The sequence below is a fragment of the Emydura macquarii genome, unplaced genomic scaffold (genome assembly GCF_026122565.2).
Source record: "Emydura macquarii macquarii isolate MOO-44397 ecotype Brisbane River unplaced genomic scaffold, CSIRO-AGI_Emac_v2 contig_1790, whole genome shotgun sequence".
Taxonomy (NCBI): domain Eukaryota; kingdom Metazoa; phylum Chordata; order Testudines; family Chelidae; genus Emydura; species Emydura macquarii.
In genome coordinates this window covers 4,093,701-4,106,200 of record NW_027131927.1, presented here as the reverse complement: position 1 = coordinate 4,106,200, position 12,500 = coordinate 4,093,701, and the positions used below count along the sequence as shown (strand labels likewise).

The 12,500-nt window shown below is 55.4% G+C and overlaps 1 protein-coding gene across 2 annotated transcripts; it reads left to right on the top strand.

The window, feature by feature from the left end:
• Positions 1-1,174: 1,174 nt before the first annotated feature.
• Positions 1,175-9,502, top strand: LOC137158824 (ADP-ribosylation factor 6-like). Of its 2 annotated transcripts, XM_067556739.1 has the most exons (3): positions 1,175-1,532; positions 5,194-5,671; positions 7,466-9,502. In XM_067556739.1, exons 2-3 carry the CDS (start codon positions 5,226-5,228, stop codon positions 7,662-7,664), a joined length of 645 nt encoding a protein of 214 aa, XP_067412840.1. In that variant the 5' UTR covers positions 1,175-1,532; positions 5,194-5,225; the 3' UTR covers positions 7,665-9,502. The 2 variants fall into 2 exon arrangements, with proteins under 2 accessions (XP_067412840.1, XP_067412841.1); XM_067556740.1 differs by having other exon boundaries at positions 5,194-7,642.
• Positions 9,503-12,500: the final 2,998 nt, after the last annotated feature.

The following is a 12,500-nucleotide window of genomic DNA, read 5'->3' as shown; positions in this document are numbered from 1 at the left end:
GAGACAATCCTTGCCCCCAACCTTTTACAGTCTAGAGAAACGAGACAGACAAAGGAAGGATTATTATCCTCATTTTACAGGTGGGGAAACTTAGGCACAGAGCAATTACATGCCCGGCCCAAGGGTGTCCGGTTCAAGTGCTAGTGTCATGCGCCAGTTACACAATCCAGAGTGTGTGGCTAGTTCAAGAGCTAATCCTGCTGCTACCGTATAACTATTCCAAATGCTAGTGTCACACGAAGCACCCCACCTCCGGTGTGTAACTCATCCTAGGGCCAAAGTCACACACACATCACAGGGTAGCTGGCTTGTAGCTGACTCAACCCCTCACCCCACCTTTGGTGTGTGGCTGGACTAAATGTTAGTGTCACACACTTGATCTGTATGTGGCTGGAGCCTGAGCCCCACCGTGGTGTGTAACTAGCCCATGTATAGCACTATGCATGTCACACACTGAACTTTCAATCATGCAAAGCCCCAGCTGCCAGCCCCTCATGGGTCATTTCTTTCTTTTGGGCATTCAATCAAGGGAAAGGCATTGTCTTTTAAGATGTAACACGCACGCAGGCGGTGCTAGCCCAAGGGAGGGGAGGCTGAGCAGGAATGGTTTTCCTCCCGCCATCTCCTAAAAAATACTCATTGCATTATTTCCACAAACCAAAAAATGTCACAGCCCCACACATGCCAACACACTTGTTGCAACGGCCACGTTCAATACGATGGATGATATTGGGGGTAATACGAAATGGGGCCCTTGAGCTGCTCAGGGCCCTAAGCAATTGTTTCATCTGCTTCTGCCTACTGCCACACACACGTGTGTATTCACACAGCAACCCTATACAGACACGTGTGTGTGTCACACAGCAGCCCTACACACACGTGTGTGTATTCACACAGCAGCCCTACACACACACACACACACACACACACAGCAGCCCTACATACACACGTGTATTAACACAGCAGCCATACACACTTGTGTATGAACCCAGCAGCCCTACACACACACACACACGATGCTCCCAGCCAGGATCCCTTTCCCCAACAATGGCTCTGCAGGAGGGAAACTGACTGACCAGACAAACGCGAACGACCCCCTAAATCCCTCCTCCCCGACCCCTTGGCTGGAGGGCAGAAAAAAGGGCCGGGTCCCTTTAAGAAGCCCAGAGCATGCGCACGGTGACAAAAGGGAGGGGAGAGGGCGACTCCCTTACCGGTCCGCGCCCTTTCCTATTCCGGGACCGGCCGGGCGGGTAGAGCACGGCGCTGTAGGCGAGCCGGGAGCGGGGCATACGCCGGGCCGGCTAGTGGATCCTGCAACCGGGGCTCCCTGGAGGCCTCTCCCTGGATCAGCTGCGCCTGGGGCTGGGGCGGGCCGGGCCGATGAGCCCGCGGGCGGCCGCTGCCGGGCAGCCCCGTGGAACGTCGAGACGCTAAAAATTGTTACATCGCGTTCGGAAGTTGAAGCGGCCACAATTCGGGGCGCGGCGGGTCCCGCCGGGGAGGCTGCCGGGTTCCTCTGTCCCGCTCGGGTGAGTGGGGCTGGCGGGGTGGAGCGCAGAGCCGGCGGGGCCGTGAACCGGAGCCAGCAGTGGGCTTTGATCCGGGCCGGGACACCCCCGGAAACCCCCTTCAACTTCGCCTGCGGAGTGGGTGACTCACCCCCCCCTCCCCACACACACACACGCAGACACAATGCGCTGCTGGCTGTTAATGGCGGGGGGGAGGCATTGATCGCTCTGTTAAAATCTAAATAGAAGTCCTGACGGGGAGAGAAGAAATTATCAGATTAAAGGGTCCCCCCGTCTTGTTTTTAAAATACCGTCCCCTTCTATCAAAGGGGGCAGAGGCGCGCGTGTGTGTGTCTTGAAACTTCTCCTGGTTGGACCGGGATTTTGAATTTAAGTTGGAAAGGGGGAGGGGGAAATGATCAGAGTCTCTCTCCACCTGCTTCTTGCTTTTGAGATATTTCCCCCTTGCATCGTGGCTATGGGGGAGGCGTGTGTGTGTCTGAGGCTTGACTCTTCTCGGTGGGGGTTGAATTCAAATTTGAAAGGGCTGGGGAAGTTATCAGAATCATGGGATCCCCCCTCTTCTTGGTTTTGAAATGTTTTCCCTTTGCATCACGGCCATGAAGGAGGCGTGTGTGTGTGAGGCTTGAAACTTTACTGGGTGGATCTGGGAGTTTGAATTAAAACGGCCATTTAACCAGGAGCAGTTCTAGAAACTAACTACTCCGTGTCCGGAAGCAGCAACACACACACACACACACACACACATACAATCTTGCTTGATGGGGGGGGGGAGAGATAGAAAAAAGGGGAAGCAGCAGATTTTCCTTTTCAATCCTGGCCCTGCCTGAGCGAACAGCTGGCTGCTGATTGGAGAGGGGATAGTTTATTTCCTTTTGAAAGCAAACTGGGTGTCCTGAATCTCTCAACCTCGGGTCCTGGGTTTAAAAAGGGGGTGGGAGAGGCTCTTGCTAAAATCAGGGGTTTGTCTGAGTTTGTTTTCAGGACAGTGGAGAACCCACTGTCCCCAGATCTCTGCAGTGTCTTTTTGGGGGGGGCTGTGGAAGTTAAAAAGGAAGGTGGTTTTAAAAAAAAAAAAAAAAATCTTCCTCCAACTCTCAGCCCAGCTGTTCCACTTGATGGGGACAGAAACTTCTGGGATGACTGGGCAGCTAGCCCGGCAGGTAATCTGTACAGGTTCGGTTCGGCCTGGCTGGCAGGTGAGGATTCTGTCCTGTGCCTCGTGGGGGCCATTTTGGAGCTGGAAGGGGCCTGTCTCCGTCGGAAGCTGAGTGTGCACGCACGGGGCGGGGGGGACAAACAGCTGCTGGAGAGTTTGACCCTGATGTAGCAATTTCAGTGTCTCAAAGGTCAGGTCTACACTAGGAACTTTTGCCTGTACAGCAATATCAGCAGGGGCGGGTGGAGGTTTTTGAATGACATTTTTATACCAGTAAAAGCCCTAGTGTGGATGCAGTTAGGCTTCCCCCCGCCCCCCAAAAATCCTTCGGTGGGTCTGGCTTATTTTGTTCAGGGGACTGGTATAATAATATATAGCTCTTATCTATCTAGAGCCTTTTGCCAGTCACTCTCAAAGCACTTTACCAAGGAGGTCGGTATCGTTATCCCCATGCTATGGATGGGGAAACTGAGGCACAGAGGGGCAGCAGGCCAGCGGTAGAGCCAGGAATACATCAGGGGGGTAAATGCCAGGGAGGTGGAAGAGCGTCTTTCGCTCAAGGACAGCGTTGGCACAAGATCAAGTGGGGATAAATTGGCCATGAGAAAATTGAGGCTGGAAATCAGGAGGTTTCTGATTTTTCCATCAGAGGAGGGAGGTTTTGGAAGAGGCTCCCAGCAGGGAAGTGGGGGCGGGGTGCAACCTAACTGGCTTTCAGATGGAGTTTGAGCCATTTATGGACAGGATTCTGCAATGGGGTGGCCTACAGTCAGCCGGGAACTGGATGCGCCTTCCTGGGTGGGTTGGGTTCCTACAAACCCAGAACCCTGGAGTTGCAGTCCAGTGCCCTACCCATTGGACCTCACTGCCTCCCTTCTAAGCTACATCTGCCCCAGGAGGGCTCGCTTGCAAGTGTCCCTTTTCTGGGAGGGAGAGGCTACTTGCCTTCTCAAACTTACCCCAGTTTCATGACACCAGTTAAACTGGGGCCGCCCCTTGGGAAGGCGCTCTGATTTCAGCTGAAGAGCGGTGGCTTCTTGGGGGTCGCCTACAGCTGCTTCTGACTGATCTAAACTGCAGTTGGGTGGACTAGGGACGGGGTCACGCTACACCAAAATAACTGTGGAACCTTGAGATGCTGAAATTGCTACTGCGTGTTCAGATGCTCTGGAGGGAATCGGGGGTTTATTTCCACCCTTCCTCCTCCCTGGCCCCTTCGCTTGGGAAGGAGAGAAGGATGAGGAGAAGAACTGTTCAGGGTGGGACAGAGGGGGTGGGGGGCAGGCAGTGGTGTGTGGAGTCCGCTGTGCCCTAGGTGAGGCAGACAAGCCCTGATAATGGGTATTTTCCATCTTCCAGCTCCTGCTCCTGGAAACTTCCCCTCGAGTTTGACCTTCAAGCCTGTGTCTAATTGGACACTGGCTTAGCAGGATCCCATGGGGGGAAGGGGCTCTGCTCCCCAGGCTGGCCAGGGACAAAGCCATCAGCCCTCAGCGAGGGGGTACTCAGGGGGCTTGCCAATGGAAGGGGAGGGGGTGGAGAAATTGGCACCTTCCCAGCCCCCTCCCTGAGGGTAACAATAAACAGCTGGCTAGCTGGTTTCAGGAGCTGTCCTGAAGCTGGTGCCTTACCTGGACGTTTGGGGGAACACTGGCTTATTTGCAGCATGCTGTGGACTGCAATTGCACTGGGAACCTTCAGCATAAAGTCAGAGGGACTTGGGGAGCAAGGCACTGATTTCAGGGGTGCTTAAACACCTCTTGAGGGTCTGGGGCCGGAGATCCCAGGCACAGCGTTCTCCTGGTGTTTCGAGAAACTGGCTGCAGCTCTGCTTCTGTCTTCAGAAGTGTGGGATCCATTCCTGGTTTGCTTTTAATGTCTGGCTTCTTTGGAGGAGCAGGGTTAGACAGGGAAGGAAGTGGCTCAGGACTCCTGGGTTCTGTTCCTAGGAGGGGAGTCCAGAGTTTTGGAAGAGAGGGATCTGGAGTCAGGACTCCTGGCTTTTATTGCCAGGCTTGGGAGGGAAGTGGGGGTAGAGGTTAGAACAGGGGACTAGGAGGTGGGACTATAGAAACTCGACCTTGATTGTTGTGTGACCTGCTGTGTCCTCTCTGTGCCTCTGGTTTTTCCCATCCGTGAAGTGGGGGTGTTTTTCAAATGCTTTGAGATCCTCTGTGATCCAGGTGGGCAATGTGTTGCTGTGCTAGACCCAATTTGAATGCCTTGGAGGATCTCCATTTCCAGTAGCGCACGGGCGCTGTGGTGTGACCGTCCTGCCTCTTCCTCCACCCAAACGAGCTTCCAATTTAAGCAAACAAAGGGTGGGTGAAAGTATTGTTCCCATTTTACAGATGGGTGAGACTGAGGCCTAGAGTGCTCAAGTGGAATTGGTGTCAGCGCTGGGATATGAGCTCAGGGAGGGGAGTTGAGGCCAGCCAGATTCCAGGCCCTGCTGCTTGGCCACTGCATTGTGCCTGACTTTCTCACTGTTCTTCCCTGCAGCCTTGTATGGACTGTGCTGCTCACCCGCAGCCATGGGGAAAATGCTATCCAAGATCTTTGGCAATAAGGAGATGCGGATCTTGATGCTGGGACTGGACGCAGCCGGCAAGACCACCATCCTCTACAAGCTGAAGCTGGGCCAGTCGGTCACCACCATCCCCACCGTGGGCTTCAACGTGGAGACAGTGACCTACAAGAACGTCAAGTTCAACGTCTGGGACGTGGGGGGCCAGGACAAGATCCGGCCTCTATGGAGACACTACTACACGGGCACCCAGGGGCTAATCTTCGTGGTGGACTGCGCCGACCGCGACCGGATTGACGAAGGCCGGCAGGAGCTGCACCGCATCATCAACGACCGGGAGATGCGCGACGCCATCATCCTCATCTTCGCCAACAAGCAGGACCTGCCCGATGCCATGAAGCCTCACGAAATCCAGGAGAAACTGGGCCTGACGCGCATTAGAGACAGGAATTGGTACGTCCAGCCCTCGTGCGCAACGTCCGGGGAAGGACTCTGCGAAGGTCTGATGTGGCTGACGTCCAATTACAAATCCTAATCTCGGTTTTTTTTAGACCCACGCCCGCGTCTCTACCCAATGAAACCTTATTTCCCCCCACCCCCACCAGCCCCAATCCCCCCCACACTTGTCTGTTTCTCTCTCTCTCTCAAAATTGCTGGGGTGGGGTGGGGATCTGATCCCTGCTTTGGCACCTGCCCCCAGGATGGAGGGTTGGGATGTCATGAATGCTGCAGGGTTGGGGGGATGACGCTTAGATCTGAACGCAAACCAGTTAGCCTCTTTTTCTTGTTGCTGATTGTAACTCCTGTAGAGTTGATTATTTAATTGAACCTGGGAAGTGCGGGATGGGTGTGGACTCTTCTCCCCCACCCCACTCCAAGCTGTTCACAGGGTCCAATCATCCAGTGCTACCAGTATGGCCTTGGTGTCAGTTCTCATCTGTGGTGCTGGGAATCCATCCCTTTCCTCCTTTCCTGGTGGTTTGCAGAACCAACCAGTGAGGGGCTGGGGGGGGGTGGCGATCTGTTGTACTAGGCTCTTAAGATTTTGCATTGGGGTGAATGGTACGGGAGCAGCTTGGGGGGGGGGGGTCCCCTGTCCAGCCCCCCCCAATAACCCACAATTATAAGACAATCCTTGTCTGTTGGGAATGACAGCCGCTTGCCCCGATCAAACTGGATCAGGCTTGATCCTTATTTATCCCCCCCTCCATTCCCCAGCTGGGGGCATCCTCTCTGCTGCTGGTCCAGGTCTGGTGAGGCGTTCAAGGCTGTCCCACATCATGGGAGGGGCCTGCGGCGGCTGTGCCATGGGAGCCTGTGGTGCACGCCTGGGTGACTTGCTGAACCTGCTGGGTTGCTGGGCCGGGAGAGAGCTGGCGTTCTGGGGAGACGCAGACACGCCCACATGTCTCCTCCCAAACCAGTTTCCCCAGCAGGTGGGTGGGGGAAATCAAAGAGCTCATTCATCCAGCTGGCTTAGCCGCCTGCCCTTAGGGGCGTGGCTCTTTCCTGGATCCTGGGACTACCTGTCCTCACTGGCTGAAGATCATGGGGACAGTGGTGCCTTCTTGTGGGGGGAGGGAGAAGACCATGGGCCTGGTGCAAATCCAGTTGGTGTCCCTCTCCTGGGACCTCAGTGGGCTTTGGATCAGGCCCAGCTGGGATCTCAATTAACCCCATGTGTGCAGCCACACCCCTTCCCTCGCAGAGCTGCAGGCTGGAATCTGCGTGGGGCAGGGCGGGGACGGGATATTCCCTGGTAAATGCCCCACCAGTAGATTCCCTCCATCCCAGTTTCGGCCCAGAGGAGTGAAAGTGGCTGTTGTTTGCAGCTATTGGCCTGGCCCCTCTGCCTGTGGAATGACGGCTTCTGCCCACCAGCTTCCCCTCTCTCTGCTTTGCCCTCTTAGCATCCTCCTGCCCTGCCAGGTGGCAGGGGGCCATTGCCAAGGGACCCACGTCTAGCAGAGGCTGATGATCCTGCTGGAAGAGGGGAGGACAGCTGTCTGACTGTGGGAGGGGGGGTCAACTCCAGGGGTAGTTTAGTTCTGCGGGAGCCCTGCCCTTCTTCCTGGGAGGGAGAAAATCCTCTGAGATGGCAGGACCCGGGGCATGGCGGCCGTCCTACACAGGAGCCGTTCTCGCTCCCGCCTGACCATCTCATGCCCCTACCAGCTCCCACGTGGGAGGCAGCCAGGATGCCTTGCACTGAGCCCTAAATCTCTCCCCTTCCCCCTCTAATTTCAGGCCACACCCCGGCCTCTGGTTCACCATCCCTTTCTGCTCTCAGGAGAGGCGGGTGGCGCGAAGCTGCAGCTGCTTCCTTGAGAAACCTGCTAGATGTGGGAGTGGCTTAAACTCCCTTTTTCCTTCCCTGCGTGGGTGCAGCTCAAACCGAGCCCAGCATTGGAATGAGTTTTGTTCGGCCTCTGCGCACCCAGCCTAAGGCTTGTTTCCCAACCCCTCTGCCCCACACATCCACTGGCAGGTGCCTTCCCACCCGGCTGTGACCCAGTTGCAGTGACTTTGAACAGGGACTGCTCCGGGAAGGAGCCTCCCTAGATCCATGGCCCCAGATCTCCCTCCTTATCTGTGAGGCCGAGCCTCTGGGCACACGTGGGCAGCCCTCAAGGGCAGTCTCATGCTGCCATCCTTCCAGGCGGGCTCCCAACCTACTTCCTGGGTGTGGCCCCCCCTCCCCCTCCCGGAAAAGAATGAATCATAACTAAAAAGGGGCGTTGCCTTCCCCCCCCCTTAATTGCCAGGCTCTTTCTGATGCAAGCTGGGCCTGGGCAGCTCTTTCCATCCAGCCATGGCATGATCCCTGCTCTGCAAAATCTGCCTTCGCACGAGGCTTGCCTCTCACTCGAAATCACAGCCTGACTCCAGGAGCGGGGTGCAGGACGTGCGCTGGCTCCCTCGGGCTCCAGCTGTCCTGAAGCCTCCCGCCATTGCCTTTCTGGGGTGGGGGTGCAGCTGTGCCCTTTCCCCAGATCCTCCGCCCTCCTTCGCTCTGACGCACATTTTGGCTGGCAAGAGGCACCCGTGACACACTAGAAGCAATGCCCGTGGAACTGACACTGTAGGGCTAGAGCAGCGTGTGGGGTGGGGGGGCCAATTTCCTTTAACATTCCAGTTGAGTACGTGTATCTTTCCTTCCCTCTCCCCCCCCCCCAAAATCCTCCTTCGCCAGCACCGTGTCCTCGTACTTACTGTTCACACTGGGAACAGTTTGGATTGATGCCCTGGCTGAAATGAAGCAGGGTAAGCGTTGTGTGCCTGCAGGCCTGATGAGAATCTGCAGCACCTGTTTATGGTGGGAGAGGTGCGGTTCGTTTGGCTGGAAAACTTTCCTCCTATACCTGCCCCCAAAAGTCTTGTTTCACTTACACACACACACACCTCGTACAGGGTGAGCTGGCTACAGCATTTAAAATGCCCTGGGCATGCATCTGGCACAAGCATCTTATGCCCTAGGGTGTATCTGGAGCCTGAGTCCTATGTACTCCTCCTTCACACGGAGCCCATCCGCCGTGTTAACTGTGCATGCTAACTTGCCAAGCCTGGATTCCAGAGGCACAAAACTCACTGAACCCGTGGAGGGGGGAGGGGGGCGCCGCCAGACCTACAAACGTAGCAGAAGCTACTGCAGGGTGGGGTAATGGATCGGACTGAGGGGGGGCCATGAAATAAGCTTTCCGTTATTGCACAGGTGTTCATCGCGAGTGCGTGCGCACGCATGTCTGTACGAGCGCGCGCACTGGTGTGGGAGCTGATTGCGCTGTGCGGTGGGTGGCCACCTCCTCTGCGGGGGGGTTGTTTGGTTCTGATCCAGAGCCGATGGGGCGAATATCTTAGCCGCACTAGGTGATGCGAGTGAGCTGGGAACGAGGAGGTTCCTCCTGGCGGGTAGAGAATTGAAGAACCCTGTGCCTTTACTGAAGTGCCACTGTCGCTTAAAGGAAAATCAGGGACTTTAAGAGCAACCCAAAAGAAGAGTTTGAAACCAGCCAGGGATTGTAATCTGCTTGGGGAGATGCTATCCAGGGGAATGTATTATCTGATGCTCATCTTCATATGCCAACGGACTGTATGTGTAATCTGGGAAGATTTAGCATCTCCTCCTATTTTTCTTTTATAAGTATCTCACTGCAGCCGGAGACCCTGGGTGTGCACAGTGTGTGCAAAGGGCTCATTACATTCAAACAGATTTTTTTTTTTTATTTCAAGGTGTTATTTTTTTCTTTCTAATCTTTATGCAAATGAAAAGCTTTTTTAAAAATCTCTACGGCTGATGTATTGTGCTTTATTTCTCACTTTCATGCAGAGATTTCCCTCTATATGGGTCTGGTTATTTATTCCCCCCACCTATTTCTAATGAGGCAGTAGGGAGGGTGGTTAGAGCCCGGACAGGGCCTCCACAATCCAGGTTCTATGCCCGTCTCTGCCGCTTTGACCGCTTCTCCGCTCAGTGTCTGTTTCCCCACACAAAGGGGCTGTGACACTTCTCTTGTAAAGCGAGCTGGGGCTGAAAAGCGCGGCAGCAGAGCTAAGCTGAACAGTGGTTATAATGCTGCCCTAGCAGCGCTCGCCCTGCTTGCCAGTTCTGAAATAAAAGCCTGGACGGAGTCAGGTACAAAACTACAGCGTCAGCAGGGAGAGGATTTTTGCACTGGTGCAAAGCAGCAGTGAACGGGGCCCCAGGCTTCAAGGCAAGCACGGTTGATTGAACGTCTCCTGTTCTTAAGACGAAGGCACCACTGGGTATCTCAGAGGCCGGGTCACAGTCCTGTCCATGTCTTGCTGGGTGACCTTGGGCAAACGGTTTCCCCTTCTCTGGCTCGGTTCGCTGATCTGTAAGCGGGGGCTGAGACAAGTTATTACAATGTGCTCTGGGGAAAATGTAAAGCAGGAACATGTGGTGCTGTGGCGAGCATTTTGGTTCCTCTTTCAGGAGGTGATGCGTGGCTGTGACTCAGGGGGGTGGAAGCTGGCGAAGGGGATGTTGGCGGGAGTGGAGCTCGTTTCCGGCTTGTTGCAGCATTGGGTGTGCACCGTACTTTTCAGAAGAAAACTAAAGTGGTGGTTGGGCGCACACGTGACACCCTGCCCCCCACCCCCAGCTATACACACACCCAGTTCCTGAAGCCAACTATCTCCTCTCTAGACAGACAGTCATTCTGCTTTTCACAGCCTCCTTTCAAACTTCATGGCCTCGCCTGTTTCCTCCAGCAGCACTGAGCAGTGGCCCAGGTGCCAGGACTCCTGGGTTCCAGGCGTGGCTCCAGGCCGGAGGTTTGATCTGGGGGATCTCTCGCTGCCAACAATTTAAACACCAGGGTGCTGGGAGGGACTCCAGCAACTCCCAAAACCACTGTCTACTTGCACTCTTTGCCATGCTGGCTCCTCTGAGTTTTGGGGGGTGAAGGGAAGTGCCCCCCAGCCTATAAGGAATGAGGAAAATTGAAGCCAACAACTAGGTCCGCAAAAGAGAATACTTTGGGATTGTTTTAAAAATGGAGAAACTGAGGCATAGAGGTCAAGTGACTTGGCTAAAGTGAGTGAATCCATGGCAGGTCTGAGCACCAGCCAGCTGTCCTGGTGAGCAGCCCCCTGCTCTCACCGCTAGACCCCACTCCCCCATGACTTCTCTTAGCATTGCAACCCTGCCTTAGTACTGGGCCCTCACTGAATATAAATATGTAGGTGATTTCTTTAATCCCACACATTTTCCCTCCCTCCCTTCTTCCCCTCCCCCCCCCCCCCATCTCCATGTTTGGGAGGATGGAGTAGTGGGGAGGGTTACCCTGCTCCAGAAAGGCCAGTAAGTGCGTGCACCTTCCTGGAGCCAGTTGAAGCCATGCTCTTCCTTTTAGACCCAAATTTGGCTCCCCTGCCTTAGGGCTGTGTGTGTCCCCCGCTGCTTGTCTGGCCACTGCTCCTCTCTATTGGCTGCCTTTTAAAGAGAGAGACGACCCGCAAAGCACAAGGCGCCTGCGGCTGATTAAATTAATGTTACCCAGGAAGGCGAGCCTGCGTGTGCATGTGGAACACAGGCCAGACGCCTGTCGCGGACGTGAAATGTTGACGCCGATGGGGCTTTCCTTCCCTAATCGGTCTGGTTCACGCAGGTCTGTGAAACCTTCAGCTGGCTGGAGAGGCGAGCTCTGCTCTGTTCAAAGACCAGGGCTGCTGTCAGAGGGGCAGGCTTTGTACCCCCTGCCCGGGCAGTCGGGAGTGCCTCACAATTGACAGATGTCCCTCGGAGGTAGGGAATGATGGATGGGGCAGGTCAATCAAAGACCCATGGCTGGCCCGGGCGCTGGGACTTGGTGCTGGGGGGGGGGGGGGTGTTATGGTAGCGTAGAGGTTCCCGTAGGCTTCTAAGGCCAGAAGGCAGCATCAAGGCATCTTCAGCCTGTCTTGAATAGGAGATGGGGCGGGGAGAATTTCACCCTGGTTCCCTAGTCTTGATGCCTTTTAGACCATCCTTCCTCCCTTCTCCAACTCTGGCCCGGATGCTGCAGGTGGGCACCACAGGTGCCTGTCCTTATAATCTGTGATGCTGCTGCCCCCGCCCCACATGAGGGCAGTTCTGTTCCAGTGACCGCTGAAGCTGTCAGCAACGGTGTGGCTTTAGGAATGAAGATATCCATCCACTGGGCCCAAGGCTGAGATCTCCTAGCTTGATCTATGTCGGAGACCGAAACGGTCTCAGGTAAGAACATTTGGTCCCTACCATCCCGGAGCAGGATTTGAACCACCACCCTAGAAGCAAAAGGGTCTGTGACCCACAACCCATCCTCTCAGCCTCCTGCATGCCTTCCTGTTGCCTCCTGTCCTACGTCCTCTCTACAAAGGCGTGGGTGGGCATGATGTGCTCTGCACGCCTGCGGCAGGGGACATGTGCACCGTGCCATGAGTGGGGTACCCTGTTGGGAGGCGGGGGGAAGAAGGGAAAGCAGCCAGCTGTCCGCTGGTGGGTGGGAGGGGAAAGCTGAGGCCTCTGCTCGCTCGAGGCTGAGTTGCTGCCTGGGATGGGCGAGCTGCTGCGTTTCCTGGGCTGAGCGAGCATATACCTCTGCATGCGTCCGCTTCCTGTCCCTGTGGTTAGTCAGACGGTGCACTCTCCCAGGAGGAGCCCTCTGTCTATTGTGTTCACACCTCTGTGATCCGAACAGCACACCCGAGGGTGGGGGCGATAGCACCACGCTCTGTTAAAGCCAGTTGCCCAGCTGGTTCGGTCTCTGGGGGCCTAGTTACTCCTCGGGCTCCCTGCTGA